The 23,637-nt window shown below is 36.3% G+C and overlaps 1 protein-coding gene across 1 annotated transcript in view; it reads right to left on the bottom strand.

Moving 5' to 3' along the window:
* Window positions 1–23,637, bottom strand: part of MME (membrane metalloendopeptidase) — an 86,713-nt gene that overhangs the window by 499 nt on the left and 62,577 nt on the right. Inside the window, exons 17-22 of the mRNA XM_090273040.1 lie at window positions 20,764–20,822; window positions 14,238–14,357; window positions 12,111–12,244; window positions 11,931–11,996; window positions 9,017–9,112; window positions 8,591–8,667 (exon numbers count right to left, since the gene is read on the bottom strand). Coding sequence (XP_090129166.1) covers window positions 8,591–8,667; window positions 9,017–9,112; window positions 11,931–11,996; window positions 12,111–12,244; window positions 14,238–14,357; window positions 20,764–20,822 — 552 coding nt within the window. The remainder of the gene's footprint in view (window positions 1–8,590; window positions 8,668–9,016; window positions 9,113–11,930; window positions 11,997–12,110; window positions 12,245–14,237; window positions 14,358–20,763; window positions 20,823–23,637) is intronic.

Genomic DNA, 23,637 nt, shown 5'->3' with positions numbered 1-23,637 from the left:
GTTGTATTTATTTAGACTCTCTGTGCCTAAGTTTCCTTTTCTGTAAAATGCATATAATAATAATACCTGCATCTTAAGGTTATTATGGGTAGTTAATTTATAAACATTCTTATACACATTTGTAAACTAAGTGCATAATTCATGTTTGAAATTGCAGTTAATATAAGAAGAGTTTGGTCCAATAATAAAATTATGACATTTCATGATATCCTGAAAGAGCTCATATAGTAACTTAAATATAATAGACTTCAAATAGATATTTGTTAATTTGACTTAATAGGGAAGACAACTATTATTATTTTTTTCCAAAAGAACATAAATATCAGAAGCTGGATCCAGCCTGAATAACTGGAAATGGCTGGCAAAATGCCAGTTTCTTATTTCTGACCCCAAGAGGCAAGAGGCAGAGGTGATGTTTTCCCTTCAACCCTGAACCAGCTCCTTCCCTTCTCTTCCCAGGTCGCCACACCCACCTTGGGTTCCGAGGAGGCAAGCGGACTGCAGTAGTGGGAAGGCAGGGAGCAAGTGACAAGAGAGTTCCTTCTAATCTACGGAGTTGCCCATACACGGCAGATGTGCTAACTCGTATAAATCTGAGCACGTCTTTTCCCTTGAACCCATTCTCCACTCAGCAGAGTGATGTTTAAAATTTAGATCAAACCCCACCATTCCCTTACTTAAAACCTCCCAGGGGCCTGAAATTCAACCTCCTCACCGTGGTCTCCAATGTCCTGATGGCTCCAGCCTCCCTCCCCTGCCTCCCTCTCCTGGTGGTGCGTTTCTTTTCCAGTTCTTCATCCCCCATTGGGCTCAAATGACACTGACCCACTTTCCGTTCCTCGGAATGGCTGAGCTCTACCTTGTCCAGGGCCCGCTGCTCCTGCCCCTAGCCAAGCCCACCTGGAAAGGGACTCCCCAGTGACTGCATGGCTAACTCCTTCCCAGCCTTCACACCTCCGCTGAAACACACCAACCATCTCAGAGGCTTTCTTCAAATACTGCCTGAATTAGTCCCTCGCACCTGCGCCGGCCCTGTGGCAGCTCTCATCACAATGCACAGCGATTTGTTCTGCTTTACTTCCTGATGTCCCCACTACACTGTAATCTCCGAGGGCACAGCACTACGTCTCCCTCGCTCCTGCTGCAGCTCCAAAGCCCAGCGAAGTGCTTTGCGTATTGCAGGACTCAGTCCATACCGGATGAATGAGCCTGTCGCCCGATCACGGCGATTACACATAGAGGAGTAATAGGGTATTATGAAGAAGAACACTCCTTAGGATTTTTGTTATTTGCTGCTATGAACCAACTGGGATGGAAAGAAAGCAGTTCCGTAACCCCATTGCAGGAAAGAAAGATCCACGTCGCATTTCTCAAAATCTGACTTCCCAGGACCACATCAACTAGCTCACAACCCGTCCCACTGCCAACTCCCCTGTCCTTCAGGGAGGATGTAAACTTTTTTTGGTTGTTAGGCCTCCTCTACGAGTCCTAAAGATTAAAAGGAACAGGAATCTTTCTGGTATGGGGATGGGGTTGGAGGTTGAGGAAGGATGGAAGCCAGAGCTGAGGAATTTCCATCCATCAGTCCACTTGAGAGGGAGAAGACCGGCCCATGCCCCCAGGCCTGCCGAGGGGCCCAGACACAGCAGGTGGTTGACTGTCGGAGGCCTTAGCAGCAGTAGCGGTGGCTTCTGCAGCCCTTGCCTGCCACCACTGGAAGGACACGGAGCCACCTGACTTCAGAGGGAGCCCTCCCACTGCGAGAATGTCAGCAGTGACCACAGTGGGGTGGCAATGCGGAGCCTGGTCCCTAACTTCTCAGTTCACATGATGTCTACGAATTCCTAGAAAGGAGCGCACTGAAAACTACTGAAATTAAATTTCTCACCTCCTGGCTTAGGGTGGGAGATTAGAGCTTGAATTAATTTGATGTAAAAGTAGTAATAAAAGTGTGTCATTTCTTATACCTGGAAGTTCAGAACAAATTCACTTGATGTATGGTTAAAAATGACCGTCTATGTTGGAATGAAAAGATTTAGACATGAAGAATTTGAATAGGTCTTCAGTCTTTTAGGTTCCAGACTCACAAACTCCGAGTTCCAGAGAGTTTTTTTTTTTTTTTATTTTTTTATTTTTTGTTTTTTCAATTACAGTAGTCCCATTTTTTCCCCATTGCTCCCCCCTACCCAGCCCACCCCTTCTCCCACAATCATATCCCTCCCCATTGTCCATGTCCATGAGTCATTTATAAACGTTCCTTGACTAAACCCTTTCCTTCTTATCCCCCTTCTTTCCCTCCCCCCCACCCCCCTATTAACTGTTATTCTGCTCCTTGTTCTATTTAGTTCATTCGTTTGTGTTGTTCTTTAGTCTCCTGTATTAGGTGATATCATATGGTGTTTTTCTTTCTTTGCCTGGCTTATTTCACTAAGCATAATTCTCTCTGGTTCCATCCATGTTGTTGCAAATGATAGGAGTTCCTTCTTTCTCTCTGCTGCATAGTATTCCATTGTGTAAATGTACCACAGTTTTTTGATCCACTCATCTACAGATGGGCACTTAAGCTGTTTCCAGCACTTAGTTATTATAAACAGTGCTGCTATGAACATAGGGGTGCATAAGTTGTTTTGAATTCGTGTTTTAGGATTTTTGGGGTATAATCCTAGCAGTGGAATCGCTGGTTCAAAAGGCAGTTCCATTTTTAATTTTTTGAGGTAATTCCATACTGTTTTCCATAGTGGCTGCCCCAGTCTGCATTCCCACCAATAGTGCAGTAGGGTTCCCGTTTCTCCACATCCTCGCCAGCACTTGTTGTTTGTTGATTTGTTGATGATGGCCATTCTGACCAGTAAAGTGATATTTCATTGTGATTTTTATTTGCATCTCTCTGATGGCTAGTGATGTTGAGCATTTTTTCATCTGTCTATGAACCGTCTGTATATTCTCTTTGGAGAAGTGTTTGTTCAGGTCTTTTGCCCATTTTTTAATTGGGTTGTCTGTTTTCTTGATGTTGAGCCATATGAACTCTTTATATATTTTGGAGATCAGTCCCTTGTCTGAGATATCATTGGCAAATATGTTTTCCCATATTGTTGGTTCCCTTTTCATCTTGCTGATGTTTTCTTAAACTCTTTAGTAGTCCCATTTGTTTATTTTTTCCTTTATTTCTCTTACCTTAGGAGATGTATCCGTGAAAATGTTGCTACATGGGATATCTGAAATTTTCCTGCCTATGTTTTCCTCTAGGACTTTTATGGTGTCACGGCTTACATTTAAGTGTTTGATCCATCTTGAGTTTATTCTCATGTGTGGTTTAAGTTGGTGGTCTAGTTTCATTTTTTTGCACATCCCTGTCCAGTTCTCCCAGCACCATTTGTTAAAGAGGCTCTTCTCATTCCATTTTATATTCCTTCCTCCTTTATCAAATATTAGTTGACCACATAGTCCTGGATTTATTTCTGGACTCTCTATTCTGTTCCATTGATCTATATGTCTGTTTTTATGCCAGTTCCAGACTGTTTTGATCACAGTGGCTTTGTAGTATTGTTTGATGTCTGGTATTGTGATTCCTCCTGCTGTGTTCTTCTGTCTCAAGATTGCTTTGGCTATTCAGGGTCACTTTTGGTTCCATATGAATTTTTGAAGTATTTGTTCTAGGTATGTGAACTGTGTCATTGGTATTTTAATAGGGATTGAATTGAAGCTGTAAATTGCTTTGGGTAGTATGGCCATTTTGATGATGTTGATTCTTCCCATCCAAGAACTTGGTATTTGCTTCCATTTATTTGTATCTTCCTTAATTTCTTTTTTCAATGTTACGTGATTTTTAGAGTACAGGTCTTTTACCTCTTTTGAGTTCCAGAGAGTTTTGATGCATTTAATCCAACCCCTTTCCCACTTTAGGAAGCCCTATTCACTGGCTGAGGGACAGTTATCACGGTGGCCTGCCTGCTCCTCACACTGAGGAAGCAAGTTCCCGGAGGATGGACTGACATAGAAAGCCATTTGGAGTCACTAACTATTGCAAAGGATTGTGCCTTAGGTATAATCATGTGGGAACATGTACTTCAGTAAAAATGTCCAAACCCGCGACTTACTCTAGATTTTTCTTAAAAACATTGAGGAAATTAAAAACGCAAAATCCACCTCAAAAAATAAAGTCTTTACAAAACATCACTAGGACTTGGCAATGCCACAATATCAACTAATGCACACTCAGCTCTCCATCTCCATTCTACCTCCTCTCTTTCCAGCCAAAGGCTCCACTTAGAAAATTTGATTGTGAATAATTAGGTCAACAATGTACCTGGGCTTTATTTACTTTCCTAGGAGTCTAGTTTTGCTTGGTTGTTTATAACATAAAATCTTTGGATGGATGATGTAAATACTCTATTTCAAAAAGTGGGTACATTATTAATAAAAAAATGAATCCCTTCTCTAAGAGTGGGATAATATTTTATTAATATTATTTCTTAATGCGATTTACTTGAAATTTTTAGTTCATTACATACACTATTTTATTGAACTGCTTCTGTTTATTCCCTTGGCAAATAATTACTTATATTAAAAACTAAATGTGGAGGGTGGGGGGAGATAGAATTGAAAGAAGATGGTCAAAAAGGTACAAACAGTTATGGATGTTAGCTGAACCTATTGTGGTAAATCAAACAATCATGCTGTGTGCCTTAAATTCATATATGAAACATGCCAGTTATTTCTCAATAAAACTGGGAAACATTAAAAAAAAAATCTAAGAGATATGGAGTTGAGCATCGTGTAACCAAGAATGGACTTTGTATCCTATAACTTATCTGACTACTCCTGTCTATAATTAAATGGATTTTTTAATTTCTGAATGAGCTGTTTGCAATTAATGGGTCCTTTGACAACCTTTTGTTACTTCTTTTAAATAACTTGGTGACAAGATTAACTAGCTTCACTAATGAATAAACTATCCAATCTATTATTAACTAATGTTCATGATTCTTTGAAAGTAAGGCCACATTCATCAGCATATGCTTCACTATAAATCGATAAACAAGTGCCTGAATAGAGTCCCAGGTAAGGGCTAAAGATTAATAAGTACTAATGGGAATTCTACAAGGCTCACCAAAATCCACACTGATATTTACAAAATATAAGAAACCGATTCTAATACTCAAGAAAAATGGAGAAAATGCCAGTATTTCAAAGAGGGTATAGCTTAAGCATTGCTAAATCATGGAATCATAAGGAACAAAATAGCCATATTACTTGTAAATGTCTGCATAGAACACTAGAAAGGATATTCTTTCAAAAATATTAGAAATTAAGTTATAGAATGTGCCCTTTCTTTCTGACTGGAAGAATAATATTAAACAATCTAAGCATCTAAATTAGCACCATTATTATTTAGGTGGTATACACACAGGTATCATTTTGTTTATTTGGATTTGCTTTGAAAAATCACCACATCCTTCTACATTATGCAGAAATATTACATCTAAATAACTTTATAAACATACTTATAGATTATATAGTAAACATTAACGTAACAACCATTCCCTGAAGTGACTGAAAGAAGTCATTAAATTACAAATACAATTTCTAGAATATCAAGGGGAAATGTTTTTGTTTTAAATACTAATATTTTAGAAGCTCATTTTAAAGTATATGAGACTTTAGTTAGAAAAAATAAAAATATTATAACTTAGGTCTAACAAATGGTTTTACATATTCAGTTTTATATCAAGTACTCTGGCTGTGTAAGCATAAGAGTACAAAACTGCTTCTATTTCAGAATTTCTACATAAACCACTGCACACAATTTTTCAATAGCAACTCAATATCTCTTAGTTTTCAAGGTTCTTTAAAAAATATGTTTTACTTTGTACAGCCAGGAAGCAGCCTGTTTCCAAAACTAAACGCAACCTCAACCTTTTGCCAAGGAAATCCCTTTAACTCCAGAGAAAATAATTTCCTTAACAAAAGGCTGGCATTCCATTTACCCTTTAGAAAACATGAATAACACACACTTCTTTTATTATGAATGAAAAATAGAGTGACATCTTTTTGGTGAAAACAAAGAAAATAAAAGTTGCAAATAATTTTACATACTTACAGTAAATAAATATTTTTACTAATACTAAATGCTACAATTAATTATGATAAAATTATTTCAGTGTATAAAGTGGTGGTAGAAAACAGTTACATATTTACCTACATTTTACTTAACCAGACACTAGTTATTAACATTCTGAACTATCCAGACATAAGAAATGATCAACAAAATGCCCTTGGCTGTCAGCTAACATGGAATGCTACAAAGTCCATATACTTTATTCACAGGAATACTTATTCTGTTCAGGTCTTTCTTATTTAAAACCAATCCTAGTACTAATTTTCAAACACAAATATGTAATAGGCACTTCATTAATCCTTCTAGCAACTCTCAATGGCAGGGCCATGGTTGGAATTCAGGTGTTTCTTTTTTGGGGAAAGAAATTTTGGGTTTATTTATTTATTTTTCTTTTTGTTTGTCCCCCCCCCCCCCCCGGCCCCTGCCACATTTTATTGAATTCAAGTGTTTCTTACTTCAAAGCTTGCATTCATTTCTTCCCATACAAGTGTAAGGATGTGTTTTCTGGGCTAATCAGAATGGAGGGATGGGACAGTCAAAAGCAGGCAATGGGGTAACAGGAGAGAGAATTAGGGAAGAAATAAACTAACAGAAAAACTCTAACAAAAAGCCAGAATAAAAAGTCAAAAAGCATCACCATTAGTGGCCCTTTAGTGTAGAAATAAAGAGCTCTGCACACTCTAACTATGAAGGATGTCACTAAACTAACGAACAGTGACATCATAACTATTAGTCACAACAATAGCCCATGTCACCAAAAATCCCCAAAAACAAAAATTTAAGTTTTGTTCAAGATATTGTATTAATAAGGCAGGAAGGTAGAAAATGTATTTTAAAGAGAGAAATTTTAATCCAATGGTTAAGATAAAAATGTTAATACTAATGGGACAAATTTAAGCTGTCAAAAAATTAATTTGCAACCCCCATTCTCTGAGTATACCAGATGTACCTGGTATTACAATAATGTTACCTAAGTTCACTTAGGTTCTTAGTGCATATATGCTTTAGTTTATGGGCCTATGCAGGCCAGAGCTTTGACAAATTCAAATGTTATGGTGGTTGGTAGGACGCGAGCTTATAATTGCTCTGTTATCCTTCAGTAAGAAAAAAAAAGATAACTTTTAAAAATTAAAACCAGCCCTGGTGTGGCTCAGTAGGCTGGACACTGTCCCACAACCTGAAAGGCTGCCAGTTCAATTCCCAGTCAGAGCACATGCCTGGGTTGCAGGCCAGTTTCCCAGTTGGGGGCGTGTAAACTGATAGATGTCTCTCTTGCACGTTGATGTTTCTCTCCCTCTCTTTCTACCTCCCATCTGCTCTCTCTAAAAATAAAGAAATAAAATCTTTCTATAAATTGAAACTAAAAGTTACTTGGATAAACCATAATGTCAATTGATCAAGTGACTTTTGTTGCTCATCACTTAAAAAACAATTAATTTGGATAATATTAGCAAGGCTAAATTTAGCTTGGATTATATACAAAGCGGACATACAATAAACAGTTGTTGAGTGAATAAATTTTGAAACAAATGTTAGGGTAAATACTAAATGATGGTGATGATAATGATACTAGAACAAGATGAGTAAATTCTTTAATTTTTAAATGTGCTATTTTATTGTTTTGTAATTGAATATGGTTGTTCCCTAGGAATGAATGATATGAGCACTATGTTCATGTTTATTTGGAAAGGGCTACTAAAATTCAGCCTATTAATTCTCTTTTGTTTTCAAATTGTTTTCTAACCACCCTACAAAAATTTTAATTTGTTTCTCAGACACTCTTGCCTGATAAAAGTTGTAGTTAATAAGAAGTGTTATAGTACCTGGGTAAGAGGCAGCACTAGGAAATTAGTCCTAAGATTTAGGACTTAACATTCAAGCGCTGATTAGAGTGATTCTCTTCCAATCCAATGCTTACTTAGATTTTCTGATTTGTGAAGGGGGTTAGATATCTTCTAACTCAACCTTCCATGGTGCAGAACATTCATCCTTGATGGGTTGGTCATGGATCTCTGCTTCAAACTACTCTCTCCCTGAGCTTTGGGGATAACTTTATTTCATGTCAGACATCCTCTAATTACTAGAGAGTTTCTCTTTATATTGAATGAAAATCTTTCTTTGGGACAGTCACTCATTGGTCCTAGGCCTAAGCCTTTCACAGTCTCTTAGAAATGTCCTTGTGCCACCTTTAAATAGAGCCAGAGTTCAGAGGCGGCACATTCATTGGAATCCATCAGGCACTGAGCCTAGCTCACATATACTCTGAGGATAAGAGCAGTGAAGGCTATGCTTGTATAAACATGACATTTACCCTGATGTGTTCTGTTGATCCTACCTGTAGCCCTCAAAAAAACAAAAAACAAAACAAAACAAAACAAAAAAAACATACAGAATTTCCAAATTTTATAAAATCAAAGTTAGAAGGTTGGAACCAATATCAGAGCACCTTGGCTAATGATCAAACCCACGCACCTGAAATTGCCTGGACTGTGGACATCAGTTTTGATGGAGTTGACTGCATACTCTGGCCTGTAGGTCCCACACCACACCTAGGAATAGAAATAGAAAAAGAAAATCTTGTGCTTAAGTTTAATCGAGGATATTACTTACTTATTTGGGCAGGCCAAGGGAAAAGCAAACTCCTTACTCTAAAAATTAAATTGGAATTCTGCATTCTTCAACCATTTACTCTTCAAATAATGTTCAGTAATAGGCAACCAGGAGCATAATTATCATTAATATAATCTGACAGTTTGTTATACACAATAAAATTTAGTCAAGTCAAATGATCGGCCACAATTAATTAAAACAAGAAAACTCAGCATGCATTATTTAACTTACTATAAAATTATAACTCAAAATGATTTGCATGTCTATCAATCAAGAAAAATACCATACCTGAGCAAAATTCAAGAAGAATAGTTGTTGGTGATTTAGGTCAAGTCCAGGAAGTAATTTTTCTTCACCATTCTTTTTAACATAATTTTGATAGGCCTAGGCATTTAATGAAACAGAAACATGATGCTTATAACTTCCAAACTTATGTATAAATATATATCAAAGACCACATAACCAAGTAATTACCTTTTTGTATCAGAATCACCATAATAATATACTTAGATATGGCAACCTAGAATTTACTTACGAATGCTTTGAAAAGAACAGGATACTCATTAACAAATGACAAGAACCCAGCATTTGCCAAATGAGCAATAAATGTCAGTTAAATGAATGGATGACTTAAATAAGTAATGAAAAACTTATGTAAATGTTTTTCCATTGATAGATGGGTAAGTCCAACTAGTTGGAAGAATGGATTGCCAAGGAAGTCTGTAATTGCTATATTTAGCTTAGTTACTACTCTTAGCAATATACACCCATACCAGACTTTGTTTGAGTGATTCTTGCCAAAAATCAAGGGATTCTCTTAAGATCCCTTAGAGGCCTAATGTCCCATGATTCTAAAAATAAGGATGAGCAATTATCTAGGTCCCCTGAAGACAGGGCAAAACAAAGTGAACCTTAGTTACAGTAGGAAAAAAGAATTAGGTTGCTTGAATGTCAAAAAATGTTTTCAAGTCTTAAGAATTCATGGATACTATTGAAAAATATAATTTTTCTCTATGTAAATATACTTAAGAAAGAGATTGACAACAAACTTTTTGAGATGGCACTTCCAATTTAATACAATGGAAAGTGAGCAATTAGATAAGCAGAAGTTATATTTCATTTCTTTATTTCTTTCTTCTTGCCATGACCATAGATTTATTGAGTCGCTGCTGTGTAAGGATGCTGGGGGAATGGGGGATACTTGAGCCTGTTCTATCTTAGGTAGTTTGCAATCTAGTCAGGAGACAGGGCATTAGATGTTATGATTTCATGTATAATTAAAGATTCGCAAACATGTAATTTGCTTCATTATAATTCTGTACTTATTCTAGGAAGTATCATCAACCCAGGTTTTGGCTGGATTTTTAAAGCAGCGATTCTTAATCTGTCAGTGTATTAGAATAACCATGGGAGTACTAAGAGTGCCAATGTCTTCCTCTTCCAGGCAAGATAAAGTGGCAGGGACTGGTTAAATAACCATCCTGCTGAAATAACCAATGATTGACAAAATACCTGAAACAATGGCTTGTGTGACAATGGACATTGGGAAAAAGGAGAGTGATCTCTGTGAGATGATAAACAAAACAGATGAGCTCTATGATTGCCCCAACTTATTGCCTTGAGTCTCTCCGGGCCACACTGTAGAGAAGGGAAACCCAATCAGAGTCCTAGAGCTGAGGACAAAAAGTTCAGGGACACCAAGGGCAGGGCACTGAAAAAAAAGAGAGCTGCATAGAGAGTACATGAGTGTGCATCTGAGCAAGCTACCCAAAACTAGTGAAGGAATCTCATCCAAGGATTAGAGATAAAAATGTCTGGTATGCACGCCCAACACAAATGAAAGACCTCAAGATTCACATAGTAGGGTCCTGCCTCAACAGTGGAGAATAACTGTCTTTACACTGAGCCCTTTCCTAGTCCTACCTAACAAGATGTAAAAGCAAGATCCAAAAGGATCAAACCATTTCTGAGGAATTTAACTGTGTCTTAGAATAAAGCTCAAAAATATTTAGAGGAAAACAAAACTATCCAGCACCAAAGAGGTAAAGGCATGATGTCTGGCATCCAGTGAAAAAAGAAATTAGCAAGCTTTCAAAGGAGCAGCATTTACCATCTTCCATGACTTGGTGTGGATTCATTCTTTTGGGAGCTTTGCAGTTAGCTGAATCTCCCAAGTCTCACACTCTGATCGTCCATCCATGTTCACTGCCAAGTGTCAGGTCCCCCTGGTCATCTCTCCCACATGGCTCTGATGCTTCCTTTTTCCTGACCCAACTACTAAGTCACTTTCCTCCCCTTTAACCCCAAAATTTCTATGACGAACAAACTTCCCTCCATCCTCATCCACTCTGTGGACTATTTGATTCATCCCATCATGGAGACACCTTGCCCCTTGTATCCTCTTAAGTAGACTCTGCACATTCTCCCACACCTGGGTTACCTCGGGGTTGGAAGAAGCCTCAATATTACCCTCATTTCTCATTGTTGCTTCCAAGATCAGTATTTCTCCATGCTTTGTGAAAACCCCTACTTTTTCCTGCTGAATCTATGAGATTCACATGGATCTATGAGAACAGTGCCTAACACGTAGTAAAGTCCTCAAGTATTTGTTGAATGCACAAATTAATGGGAGGCTAATTGAGAACCTAGGGAATGCTGCATGATAAACTCCTCTGGCTATAACAGTTTGCATGACTAATAGGTCACATGCTGAAACCATATCACAGTCCCTCACTGTATCATTGTAACTGGGCTGTGTTTTAATATTTTGCCTGCAGTTTATGCTGATTATAGTTTCCAAATATCGCTTCACCTGTTGTGAAACTGAAGGTCCTGTTGAGTACATTGATCAATGATTCTGAAATAATTCTTTTTATGAGGCCTTTTTTGTAATAAATTTATTTCAGAAATTATTTCTCAGAAGAAGTTTGCTTCCTCTGTGGACCTGCATATATCTGCTCATTTCTGCTGATATAATGTTTCATGTTTCTTCTTCTCAGCTTCTTGAATTCAGCTCAATCACAACTATATTGTTCCTGCTGGTTAGCATATTTACAATTCCCTTTCTCCTCATATTTCCCATTTTTATATTTTGTTGTTTACACATTTATGAGTCTTTTGCAAATGGCTTTAAATGAATGATTAAATATGATAAATATACCCACTCGAACCACTAAAATGGGAAGAAAATATTATTACTCACTCTGTATGCTTGGCCAATACCTCCATTATCAGCAATATTTTCTCCCAGTGTATTAATTCCATTGAGCTGTTAAAAAAAACAAAAAGACCCTTAATTGTATACTGATTGTTAAGAAAGCACCGATAACTCACTTTGGATTGGACATATGGAAAAGTTTTCAAGAGAAGGCTGATGACATACGTGCTGACCACCTGCCAGGTCCCAGGAGAAGTTTCCATACTGGTGCACCATGCACTGGGATTGCTCTTTAAAATTATTTGCAGATTGTTGCGTCCACCAGTCAATGAGGTCTCCATCTTTGTTAAAATTTCTGCCTGTAATATATTTATTCAAGTAAATTCAGAACTCATTACACCAAGAATTACAAAAAGATATTCCTAATTCGAAGTGCAAGAACTGAAATACCAGTGTGTGAGAGAACATGAAATTGAACAGATAATAACAGGAACTGTCATCCTTTCTCATGCAGAGTTGATGGAACCTGGACTGCCAGGGTTTTCTTTGCTGATGGGCCTTAGTGATCATTCAGACTGTTCTCTGACTTGGCTCGTAAGAGCTCACCTGAGGCCACCAGATAAACACTCCTGAAATAATGCCTCATTTCTGTTAGTTTTTGCATGAAACAAGTCTGTTTAGTGTGACATTTTAGTTTTAAAAGGTCAAAATTTTTTATTCTGGAATTCATTTCATATCTCAAACCCTCATGACACATTGTGGTCTCAGTTTTTCCTCAACGTCAAGCACAAAGGCATGTCACCTTTCTTCTTGGAGATTTCTTGTTGACCTTAACTATTGGGTTCACCAAAAAGTCTGTTACATTTTGTCCATAAAAGACACATTTTTCATTTTCACCACTAACTTCATTGATTTGGATATTTAGAGTATGTTGGCTATCTCCTGCTACTGGCTTCTAGTGGCTAGAGGCCAGGGGTGCTCCTAAACACCGCCAATGCATAAGACAGCCCCACAGCAAAGAATTATTTGCCCCAAATGCCAATAGTACCAAGAAACTTCACAAACCACTTTTTACACATTCAATCAGTCATGGCACCTTCTCCTTACGCTGCACAAATCTTTTATGTTTCAGTTGTGTTTTTACCTTTCTTGAAATAATAAAGTATAATACACCAAAATAAGTATTTTCTTTTATCTTCAAAATTAAAATGTCTGCACAAGAATTCACTAATTTTTAAAAATGCATGCTGACTCGACAGCTGTCACAATAAAAATCTAACAAAATTGTTTTGAATGACGTTAAAGACCACGTTAAGCACTACTAGAGCCATCGTATGGAAAAACATAATGGACTTTTTGGCCAACCAATACATTGATCTTTTCCTTTTTTTTTTTTTTTTGAGCTATAGTAGCATTTATATATATTATATATTTTGACACTGAATTTTATCATCTTTTTAATACTTATCTATGATGTAGTGAATAAGAAAAGGGCTATGAAGACAAACTACCTGAACTCACATTGTGGTTCCACCAATTCCGAGCTTTGTAACTTTAAGAGTATCTATTTTTTTTCATTAAAAAAAAGGAAATAATTTTAGTGCCTACCTGTGAAGACTGTTGTATAGATAATTGAGTTAACAGACACTTAGTAAGTTCTTTTCAAAGTTTTACCCTTTCTGCCTCCTTTTCTTTCTCTAGATCTCAAAAAGTCTAGTTAAAGCTTAATTATTTCCTTTCTATTGTTCTCTTCCTATTTTCCTTCCCCTTGCAAACCAATCTTTGTCACAGCTTTAACTATCACCTCTTTACATATCTTCTGACTTTACTTCTTTTCCTCTCAATTTCATTGAAACTTTAAGCTCTATTTTCTCAATAAAAAAATCTATTTTCCAGCATATATACTTTTAAGCGTCCACTGTCTACAAGGTCTTAAACTAGGGGAGGGGGTGGGGAGAAGAAGTGACACATCATAAGCAGTTTAATGGCTTATGGGCATCTTACTGTTTAATTTTTTATATCTGATTTTAAGACACGGACACTGCCTTCTAAAAGGCTGGAGAACTAGGACTTAAAAATCATGAAATAAGACCAGATATTATCATTGGTGTTTTCTCAATGCAAATATTTGCTTCATTTCATCACAGAGCGAAGTACACACTGCTTACCTCACCACTAGAAATGTCTGATGTCCTTAAGCAACAATTTGAAAGAAAGCCTTAAAATTGTGGTGTTAGCTAGGCCACTGACACATGAGTGAATAAATGTATTTTTGTACTGATAAATTCCAATAACTCTTAATCAGGTTTATTAGGCTATATCTTAGTCAAAGGAATGTCAAGTATACTTTACCATTGTCATCGAAGCCATGGGTAATTTCATGTCCTATGACCATGCCAATGCCCCCGTAGTTCAGTGACTTGGACTGCTGGGCGCTGAAGAAGGGGGGCTGCAGAATGCCAGCTGGAAAGACTACAAGGAAAGACGATGGTTAAGGATTATTTGTGGCATTACTTTAGGACAGCAGGCCTGGGGCTGGCTTCTTGCCTCCTAAACTGTTTTCCAGTATATCCATTTCACTTAACTATACACAAAAATCGTGTGTGATAGAAACAAATGTAGGCCTTTTATTATTGGTAACAACAAAGAGTTTATCCCAGAGCAACACCATTAATCTGTAATTTATAAACACAATTCACTTGACAACCTCTAGTGAGATTGTTTTTTGCTATAGAGCTTAGAGCAAGTGGAAATTATCGTTCTCACTCAGAAGATCTTTTCCGCATTGTATATATTTGGGAGAAACAGTTATGTAATAACACAAGTATTACTTCTAATGTTTTCTCTAGCAATTTATCCATCTACCATAGCTTATTAGATAGAGCCACTCAATCAAAGGTGTCCCCAATTGCACAATCTTATTTTCATCAAGAAATCTATGTTTATTTCCTTATATATAATTGTTCTTCTTTTATTTTGACTCTCCCACCCATTGCTACTATTAGCCCAAGAAGAGCAGAGATTTGTGAGTCTGTATCGATGTTTTTTCTGGAGTTCATTATTTTTTTTTTTTTTTTTTTTTGGTCAGGTTAATTATCTCACGTACCTAAAACTAGAATAGTGCCTGGAACCTTCTAGGTGCTTAGAAAGTGGGTTGAATAAATAACAAACCAATGATAAATGAATGAATAAATAAATTTATTATACTGTCCTAAAGCCTTTAGTAAATAACAGTTTTTATATGTCTACCCTGACATCTACATTAACTTGTTACACTTAGATGTCTTAGGAACTTGTTAAATTTCACATGTTGATCATCAAACTTCTCATTTTCCCCTCTAAGCCATCAATCACTCCCTTTACTTTATTATTTCTGTTAATGGTTTTTGAAGGGTCTCAATTCACCCACGGTGAACATTTTCTACTTATCTTAGATGCCTCCTTTCTTTAACAAAGTCTTATACAATCTGCAGAGGAAAAGATCAGATCATGTATCTCCCTTGAGGATCTTCTCTGTTTTTCTCCTCCTATCAGTCTTACTGACACCATCTTCGTTGGCACTCTTATTCTTTGCCTCAGAATTAATTTCCTAATTGGTCTTCCCACTTCCTGCCTCACCCACCTATTGTGTTCAATATAATGTATGCTAAATCTGATCTATCCTCCAGCCAGATATCCTGCAACTCATTAGCACTTCTCTGCTAAAAACCCTTTTGCTCTCTTAACTAAACACAGAATCTTCTGCCTGGCCTGGTTCCACAGTTCTCTCCTACTTTTATGCTTGCCTCATGCCCTCCCTTTCATTCATAATGCTCATAATTTAGTAATTTTATATTTCATGTTTTAAAACTCTAGTATCCACTGAATAACTGAAGCATCGTGTTCTGTAACAAAAACATATCATTAGTATAACATCTATTACTTGCAAAACCCTGGGACATTGCTATGTGGGATACAAGGAATACCAGAGAAGGGCCCTGACCATAAACATTTTCATATCTGGTTAACACAGAGTAGCAAATACTGTTTCTTTTCCTTCCAGGTAGGGTGGATGTGACATAGTCTTGCATGTGTTTCAGGGTTAAATATTAGTTATTTACAGAGGCAACTTTAAAAATACACTGGGCAATTAAGGGCTCTTCAGACCTTTGAAAAAAGTTTACAACGTTGCTATAACATTCAAAATGACAGAATAATAAAACAATAAATATTTTTGTCCTTGGTGAATTTTGATGGAAGTTATAACTCACATGTTGCTGCCTGAACAATCAACAGTGACAAGAAATAATTTTTAGCTTAAACTATAAAAATTACATACAGTACTTTATTAACTTAAAGTGAACATTATCTCCCACACTATGTACTCTGATTAAATCCACCCATTATATAAATGTTCTTATAAAACGTGCTAGCAAGACTAAACATTAACTGTAAAGATCCTGCTGCTTTAATTATACCCTGATATGCCATTCTTCAGGCAGGTGATAAGATTTTTATGGCTCATATTAAATGCTAGTCTTCAAGTTCAACTTTGCAAATTATGATTTCTCCTTTCACTCTGTCAGCTAAATCTTTATGATGAGGATTTTCCCCATTAGCTTTATTGCTGTTATCAGTAGACTTCACAACTGTTCATAATAACCAACTGCTTAGTTGTGCTTTTTTTTATGTTTATGGATGTCAACAAGTTAGTTAATTAAATAAGTCATTAGTCCATGAAACAAAAGACTGTTTCTCCCTGCTCCTTCCCCCTCATTCTCTGGTTTATATTTTTAAGGCTATAAAATATAATTTTAGAATTGTTGATATAAAGCTCAAAATTGCAATTAGGTAAAATCATTTTTTGGTAGAAAAAAATTAAACATTCTTTTTACATTAAGTGTTTAGAAATATTTACTTTTAATTTTCAAGTCTGAAAATAAGACTCCTAGGAATGAATAAGACAATTTTAGAATATTTGATTATCTCAAGATAGTCACAGACCACCCAGGCTGGATAAACTAAAAATAAATAATCTATAGATTTTCTAAAATTGAAAAAGTTTTGATTGTTAATGAAAAAGGAGAATGCAGCAGTTTTTGGTCTTGTCTTCTAACCTGATTCCTTGGATAAGATATTAAGGTTTAATAAGATTTTTGATTAGCACCTGAAACTTACAGAAAAACCTTTGACAAACATTTGCATATAGCTTTCCTACCACATGAAAGGTCTCTAAGGCTCCACAGAGCAAACATGCAAGGAAGGCATAGGAATCAGTGAGTGAGTTACACACTTTCAGCATACTTTACTATTCTGGAAGTTGACTATTTTTTAATCGATGTTAAGTGGTGGAGGTGCATAAAGATTGGAATATAGCCTGCATGTATGAGTTATGAGAAAAGGTGGCAATTGAATAAAAAAGTAGAAAATAATATAATTCTATATGATAACAAAACAATTTTTTTAAAAAATCATAACATAACAAAGCCAATCCCATGAGAAATCTTATGCAATTTTATTTTTGGGCATTTGTGTGAGGATGGGAGGGTCATTTATAAGACACATGTTATTTTATACCAATTCTAATTCTGTAATGCACATGATGCCCATCCCATTAAGAAAATGTTAAGACAATGTTGCAAAAGTTATACATATATTCACAGATACACAAACACTTATATCAAGAAGATTGAGATCAGAATCTTTAATTTTTTAGTTAAGACAATCCTCACTTCGAAGATTTAAATGAATTGTCAAAGAGAAAACGTCACGTCAAGAATTTTTCCCCTCGCATGACATTTTCCCTTTCTCTGAACTGCTATTATTAGCAGAAAGCATATAAAGAAAGGTTAACAATTTTGTAAATTACATATTTCCTTCAGATGAATTTACCTTAACAGTATTTAAAAGGTCTTTCTTATATATTAAGAATGTTGTTATAGCCAATTCTTGATTACTCAGAGGATAATGGTCGATTTTCATGAACTGTTAGGCTACTTTCACCTTCATTTTCTTTTTGCTGTGTGCTTGTTTGGTTTGAGGGTGTTAAATACAAAATGGGAACATTCGCAGGCTTTCTCTGATAAGGGAATTTCTGACATGGACCAATTTTCAGCTAGCTCCAGGAACACGTGGTCATTCAGAGCCACACAAGGTTCGGTCTGGACCTGAACTATGTGGGCCTGTTCAAGAGAACAACAGGAGGGATAAACATGCCAGGTGGCTTTACTGAGCCTCTGTCTGGCTCTTCTTGTTGGGACAAGTCAGCACCAGGTCTGACAGGACCCAGGGCCCTTCCTGAGAGGAATTAAAATGAAGCTATATCCCTGAGTCTGCCCCAGTGAAGAACCAAAGTCCAGGCTGCCTTGCTTTCTTTGCCTTGGGATTTCATTGGAAGTTAATTATCTCATTTAAGTCCAAGTCTAGAATGAACTAGATGTGACACTGACAGAATTACTGAATATCAAAAAGAGGTCTTCAAAGTCAAGGCTCTCTCTAGTGATAAAGGACTTCTAAGAAAAGGTTTGGATGGTTTCTAGGACTACATTTCAAGGGATAGACTGCATGGGTCCTGAGTTGATCACTTAAAAGAGTCTGGTCTGAATTTAGGCAACCATTTCACTAGCTGGGAAATGTTTTAGTCTAGAAAATATTTTGAGCTAATTGATTTTAACCTGGGGAACCTGTCTTACTTATTATCTACACATTATATGAAGACAAACTTTTCTGATTATAATTCATTTTCATGTCACATACCAAAATAAATTCCAGCTGGATTAAAGATTTACTTAAGACATAAAAACCATAAAAGAAAATGAAGATAATTTCTTTTTTTATAACTTAAAACATGTTTTATTATTTTTTACTTTCAGAGAGAGGGAAAGAGAGGGAGAAAAACATCAATCAACATGCAAGAAAAACATTGATTGATTGCCTTTTGCACGACCTGGCCTGCAACCTAGGCATGTGCCTTGGTGGGGAATCAAACCAGTGACCTTTTGGTTTGTAGGCTGGTGCTCAGTCCACTGAGCCACACCAGCCAGGGCATAGATACTCCTTAATTTAACTCTTCCTAAGTTTAAAAGCAATGAGGAAAGGTATAATCTAATTTTAAAATAAAATAAAGTTTTCAATTTCTTTTAAAGTTTATTTTTTAACTAATGGTAAAAATCTTGCAGGATTTTTCATCATTTTTAATTGAATTAGTAAGAAAATTCAAGAAAAATGATACTTAGGGCAGACTCTGCAATACAAAAGGAGTAGTTTAGAATAATGATGAAATTATTTTCCCCCTTGGCTCTTGATCACACTTAGAAATAAAGGGCTATTTTGTTTAGAATACCTCTGCTAGTACTGAATCAGTTAGGTGCCTTTCTACATACTAAAAACCCTTAGGGAAAAATGGAGCTGTTACCATCAGTATTTAACTAGTTATTAATTATTAAGAAAAGAGAGTAAAAGGATTTAGACACGGAGCTTAATAGACTGGGGAGAATAAGCCTGCTTGATGAGCCAGGAAGCTACATCCCAGGGATCACAGCGTTTCTCTGCCAAGGCTAAGGGGATTAACATTCCTCCCTTCCCTGCTCCAGTACTGGATTGCTGGGGGGCGTAAGGCAAGGTAGTGGATCAAAGAGGCCTGTCAGTCTAACTAGGGGGTGTAAACCCACCCAAAATCTGGGTAAGCTTGGAAAGTTGATTGGTCTTTTTGAAAAGACACCTAGTCTATCCCAAACCCAAGCTAATATAATCCCAGGGGAACAGAGGCACTCTCGCTTGAGCCCCACCCCCCACCTGCTGACCTGCACTCACAAGGTGCACCTGTCTGTCCTCTCTATAGCCATGGGGCCCTAGCAGTCACAAGGACCATGGCTGGGTGGCCTCTACACGGATGCTCCAGGAGGGAGACCGAATACCATAGCACAGCTGTGATGACAGTGGGAAACACACTAAGCTCGCCGGGTGCTTGACAGAGCTGTGCTTTAATATGGAGCAGAAGCTCTAGACAGTGGCCTTTATACTGACCACTGAAGACAAGATTGGGCTTCTTCCATGGTGAGGTGGAAGGAGACGGGTCATGGGGAAGTCAGGAGGGAAACCCCCTTAATTGTACAACATCAATAAATCATATTACAGAGCCCCATCTTCCTGTGTGGGTCTCAGGAACTTCTTTCCCTCATGATACCACAAGTTTCAACTGATAACAAACCAATTTATGCGATCCTTAAGAGAAAGTTAAAGACGTCAAGGTCTTCCCAGGAAGAGAAACTATATATTCGTTATGTTAAGACAGTTAGTTATTAAATATATCATTTACTCATGTATTAATTTCTATGCATATTTTTGCTATATTACTGTTAATGAATACATGAGTTTTTCTTCTCTTTTGGTCAAAAGTGGTTAAGTAAATATAATTTCACATGGTTCAACCTAATATAACTGACTTTTCAACTTTTTGAGCCCCATGCAGTCTTATAGAAAAAAAGATGATACAGAACAGGACCATTTCCACCAAAGCTAGTATACAGAATTGTCAGGAAAATTAAAGCTCTGAAAAGTTGGTTCTTGAAATCTTAAATCACTTAAAGATGTTGATACTTAGGAAGTCTTGAAGTCAATATAACTTTATAGCAATATAAGTGACTTTAAAAAATATTTAGAAATTAAAAAAGTACTTAGAAGCAAATCATTTAGCTAAAAATGAGCATATTGTTTTAAAAAACCACTTAATGTGATTTGTACTAATTTAATAAATTTACTTTCAAAGAGTACATTCAATAAATCAGTAACTCAGCCTCAGTGATGCTTTTATGGGGAATATTATAAATTGGTCATGAAATTCATTACAGGTTAAAAACAATAAGGAAATAATAAAGAATTATTTAGGAACAGACCTTACCTATCTGATTTCTGCCTGAAGAATAAAATGCGTTGACTACCGCTGCTCCGCTTATCCACCTATAGAAAACATAAAAGCGCATTATAAATGATAGCGCATTATCTGATTCAGTCTACTCAACACAACAGAAGTATGGTTACTATATCTAATTATATTTCAAGTTTGCTTGAAATATAATTGACAAATGAAAATTAGCTCACTAGGTGAGAAAGCTTGTTTAAAACTATTTCTACTTCTTGAAAATTAGAACACATTCAGGTCTGCAATATGTTATTTGATTTGCATGAATTTTTATGGAGGCATCTGCCAGTACAAAACCCATTGAAACGTATCACTTCAGATATTACAGTGGATTAACATGATATTGAAATGTGCTTAATCTTATGTTCCTAATACCGGGTAACTATGTTTAGCCAGCAATTCTGGAGCAATTGACAGTGTATTAAAGGGTAATGTGCCTCCGATTATTGCTGTTAAAAATTATTTTTTAAAAAGGGACATCCCAGCTAATCGAACAAAAGTTTGTTTTTGCTTGATGACTGTAAAATAAAATCCAGGTGGTTCTTAACAGATTTGTCTGTCTGTGCCTAGCATGACTTAGGCACTGCACAGAATCTACAGCTTTTCTAAAACACAACTTCTGAATTCAGAAGACTTTAGTTCAGGAGATGAGAAAAACAGTAAGGCTGAATTAGAAAACAGAAAAAAAAAAAAAAAGCTCAAAGGCAGTAAAGTAATTCAAGGGTAGTGTTAAGCTAAAGAATAGATGCCAACATTCCCTTGTCTTTCTACCCAGCTGTTATAAAGACTGCATAGCAATAATCATAATCAAGCACTTTGGTGCACCAGGAGTATTATTCCCATCTTAATAGACTAACATATATTAAACTATATATTAAGACTATATTATTAGAATAACATGCATCCTTATATACTAATTGAAAATGGACCCTTTAACTTCAGATTAATCTCTTAATCATCAGCACAGATGCATACACTTAAGACAACTTCATTGTAGTTACTCCACTATCAGAGCAAAAATTAGTGTGGCAATGATTATCCTACTCATAGGAGCTTACAGTAATTAGTACAATGAGGTTAAATCAGAACTGTTTCTAGACCCTGCTTTGTAAGATAAGCAGCACAAAATCAGCTGTCCAAATCACCATTGAGCTACAGTTTCAGTAACTGTTGTGCGAGGTCAGATGTGAGCCCTATTTTTCTCTCTTAAAAATAACCGAGGAAGAGCCATATATAATGTGGCTGATAAATTCTAATTACATATGGGCTTTATCTCCAATAACATAACTAAGACATTTATACAAAGGATCTGGGACTTTTAAAACATCCAGATAACATTTCTGTGAATTTTTCTTTAGGAAGAAAATAAGTCTGAAGATAGAAGGTGTGGGAGTGGGATGGTTGATCAATGTGTTTCTTGTTTAGTTTGATGTTGTTTTAAATAGAGAAAAACATTTTCAAACAGGATGGTGTGACTGATATGTCAGTCCTCCCTAGTTTAATTACAGCTGAATCATCAATAGTTTAATTTCTTGAAGGTTAATGGTGATAAGAACATGATTTTATTTATTTTAATTAAACTCCACTTGCATCCCACATGATGTGTGGTGACTCACAACAGCAGTATTTGTAAACCCAGGAGTGCCAGACTAAAATTGAGAGGTCAGAAAATATGTAACACAAGTAGATTTTGTTTGTGTGGCTAAAAAGTATTATGAAAAAAAATATTTGTATAAATGAAAATCATGATCAAGAAAAATAATGTATTAGGTTTATCTGTATATATATTCACACAGTTATTATGAGTCAGGTTCAGGTATGGTTCTCAGTTGTCTGGCAGGAGGGGCAAAATGGAAAATGTGCTCATATTACTGAGAAGACACTGTTTCTTGTGGTGACTTTAGAAAGGTGTCTCTGATGTGTCCTCAACATTTTGATAGCAAATATGGCAGTAGATTTTATGCATAAGTAGCTTATAATTATTGTAATTGTTATAGAAGTTAATTTAACATGTTTCCAGGTCTCAGTTGTTTTAAGTTTCAGTTTCTCAATTCTGAACTTCTGATGTACGGATAGTATACCCTCCATGGGCTTTTATGGGTAATCACAAATAACATGCAAATTGTTGGTTGTGGATTCAGGCACAATGCTAATATTGAAATACGAAAGGTGCCAACCCTGACTTAAAACAAAAAAAAGTACATGACAGAGGAAAGGAACTAGACATATGAAACTAAGGCTTTAGACAGCAGCAGATCTCAAAAGTAGGACATAGATGAATGAATATTACCCATCTCATGTTTATTGCTTTTGAAAAAATAAATGTCATACCATTTGTTTTGGTGCTTTTCTGCTCTCCTTCCAAGGGCTTAAGACTGCATTTTGATTAATGTTTGGAACTTTGCAGCAGGGAGAGTTTTACATATTAAAATGTCCACGGTGAATTGTACCTTCAGGAGGTAGCTATATACGACCACAGAATACTTAAACAAAATTAGATTTACTGTGGTTAGGCTCACAGAGTACTAGTGTATAGTGTTTGCCTTTTCTTCCTGAGATATTTCACCATGTGTGCTCAGACTACCTCTGGGTAACTTACCCAGATTCATTTGCCCAGAACATACCATCCCTGGGAATGATCGGAACTTGACTATGGTGATTCGATCATTATATTGTAAATGAAGTGAGGATAACACCTAGAGGTTCAACGTCTAAAATTTGTGGTCAAAAAGCTAAATTAACAGTGAAAGGATTATGAGGTACAAACTGGTAGTTACAAAACAGTCACGGGACGTAAAGTACAACACAAGGAATAGAGTCAATAGTGTTGCAATAACCATGCACATATATGGT

This window comes from Furipterus horrens, unplaced genomic scaffold (assembly GCF_987537825.1).
Source record: "Furipterus horrens unplaced genomic scaffold, mFurHor1.1.pri manual_scaffold_1, whole genome shotgun sequence".
Classification (NCBI taxonomy): domain Eukaryota; kingdom Metazoa; phylum Chordata; class Mammalia; order Chiroptera; family Furipteridae; genus Furipterus; species Furipterus horrens.
Note: the sequence above shows the minus strand (reverse complement) of the source record. Positions and strands in the feature narration are given on the sequence as shown.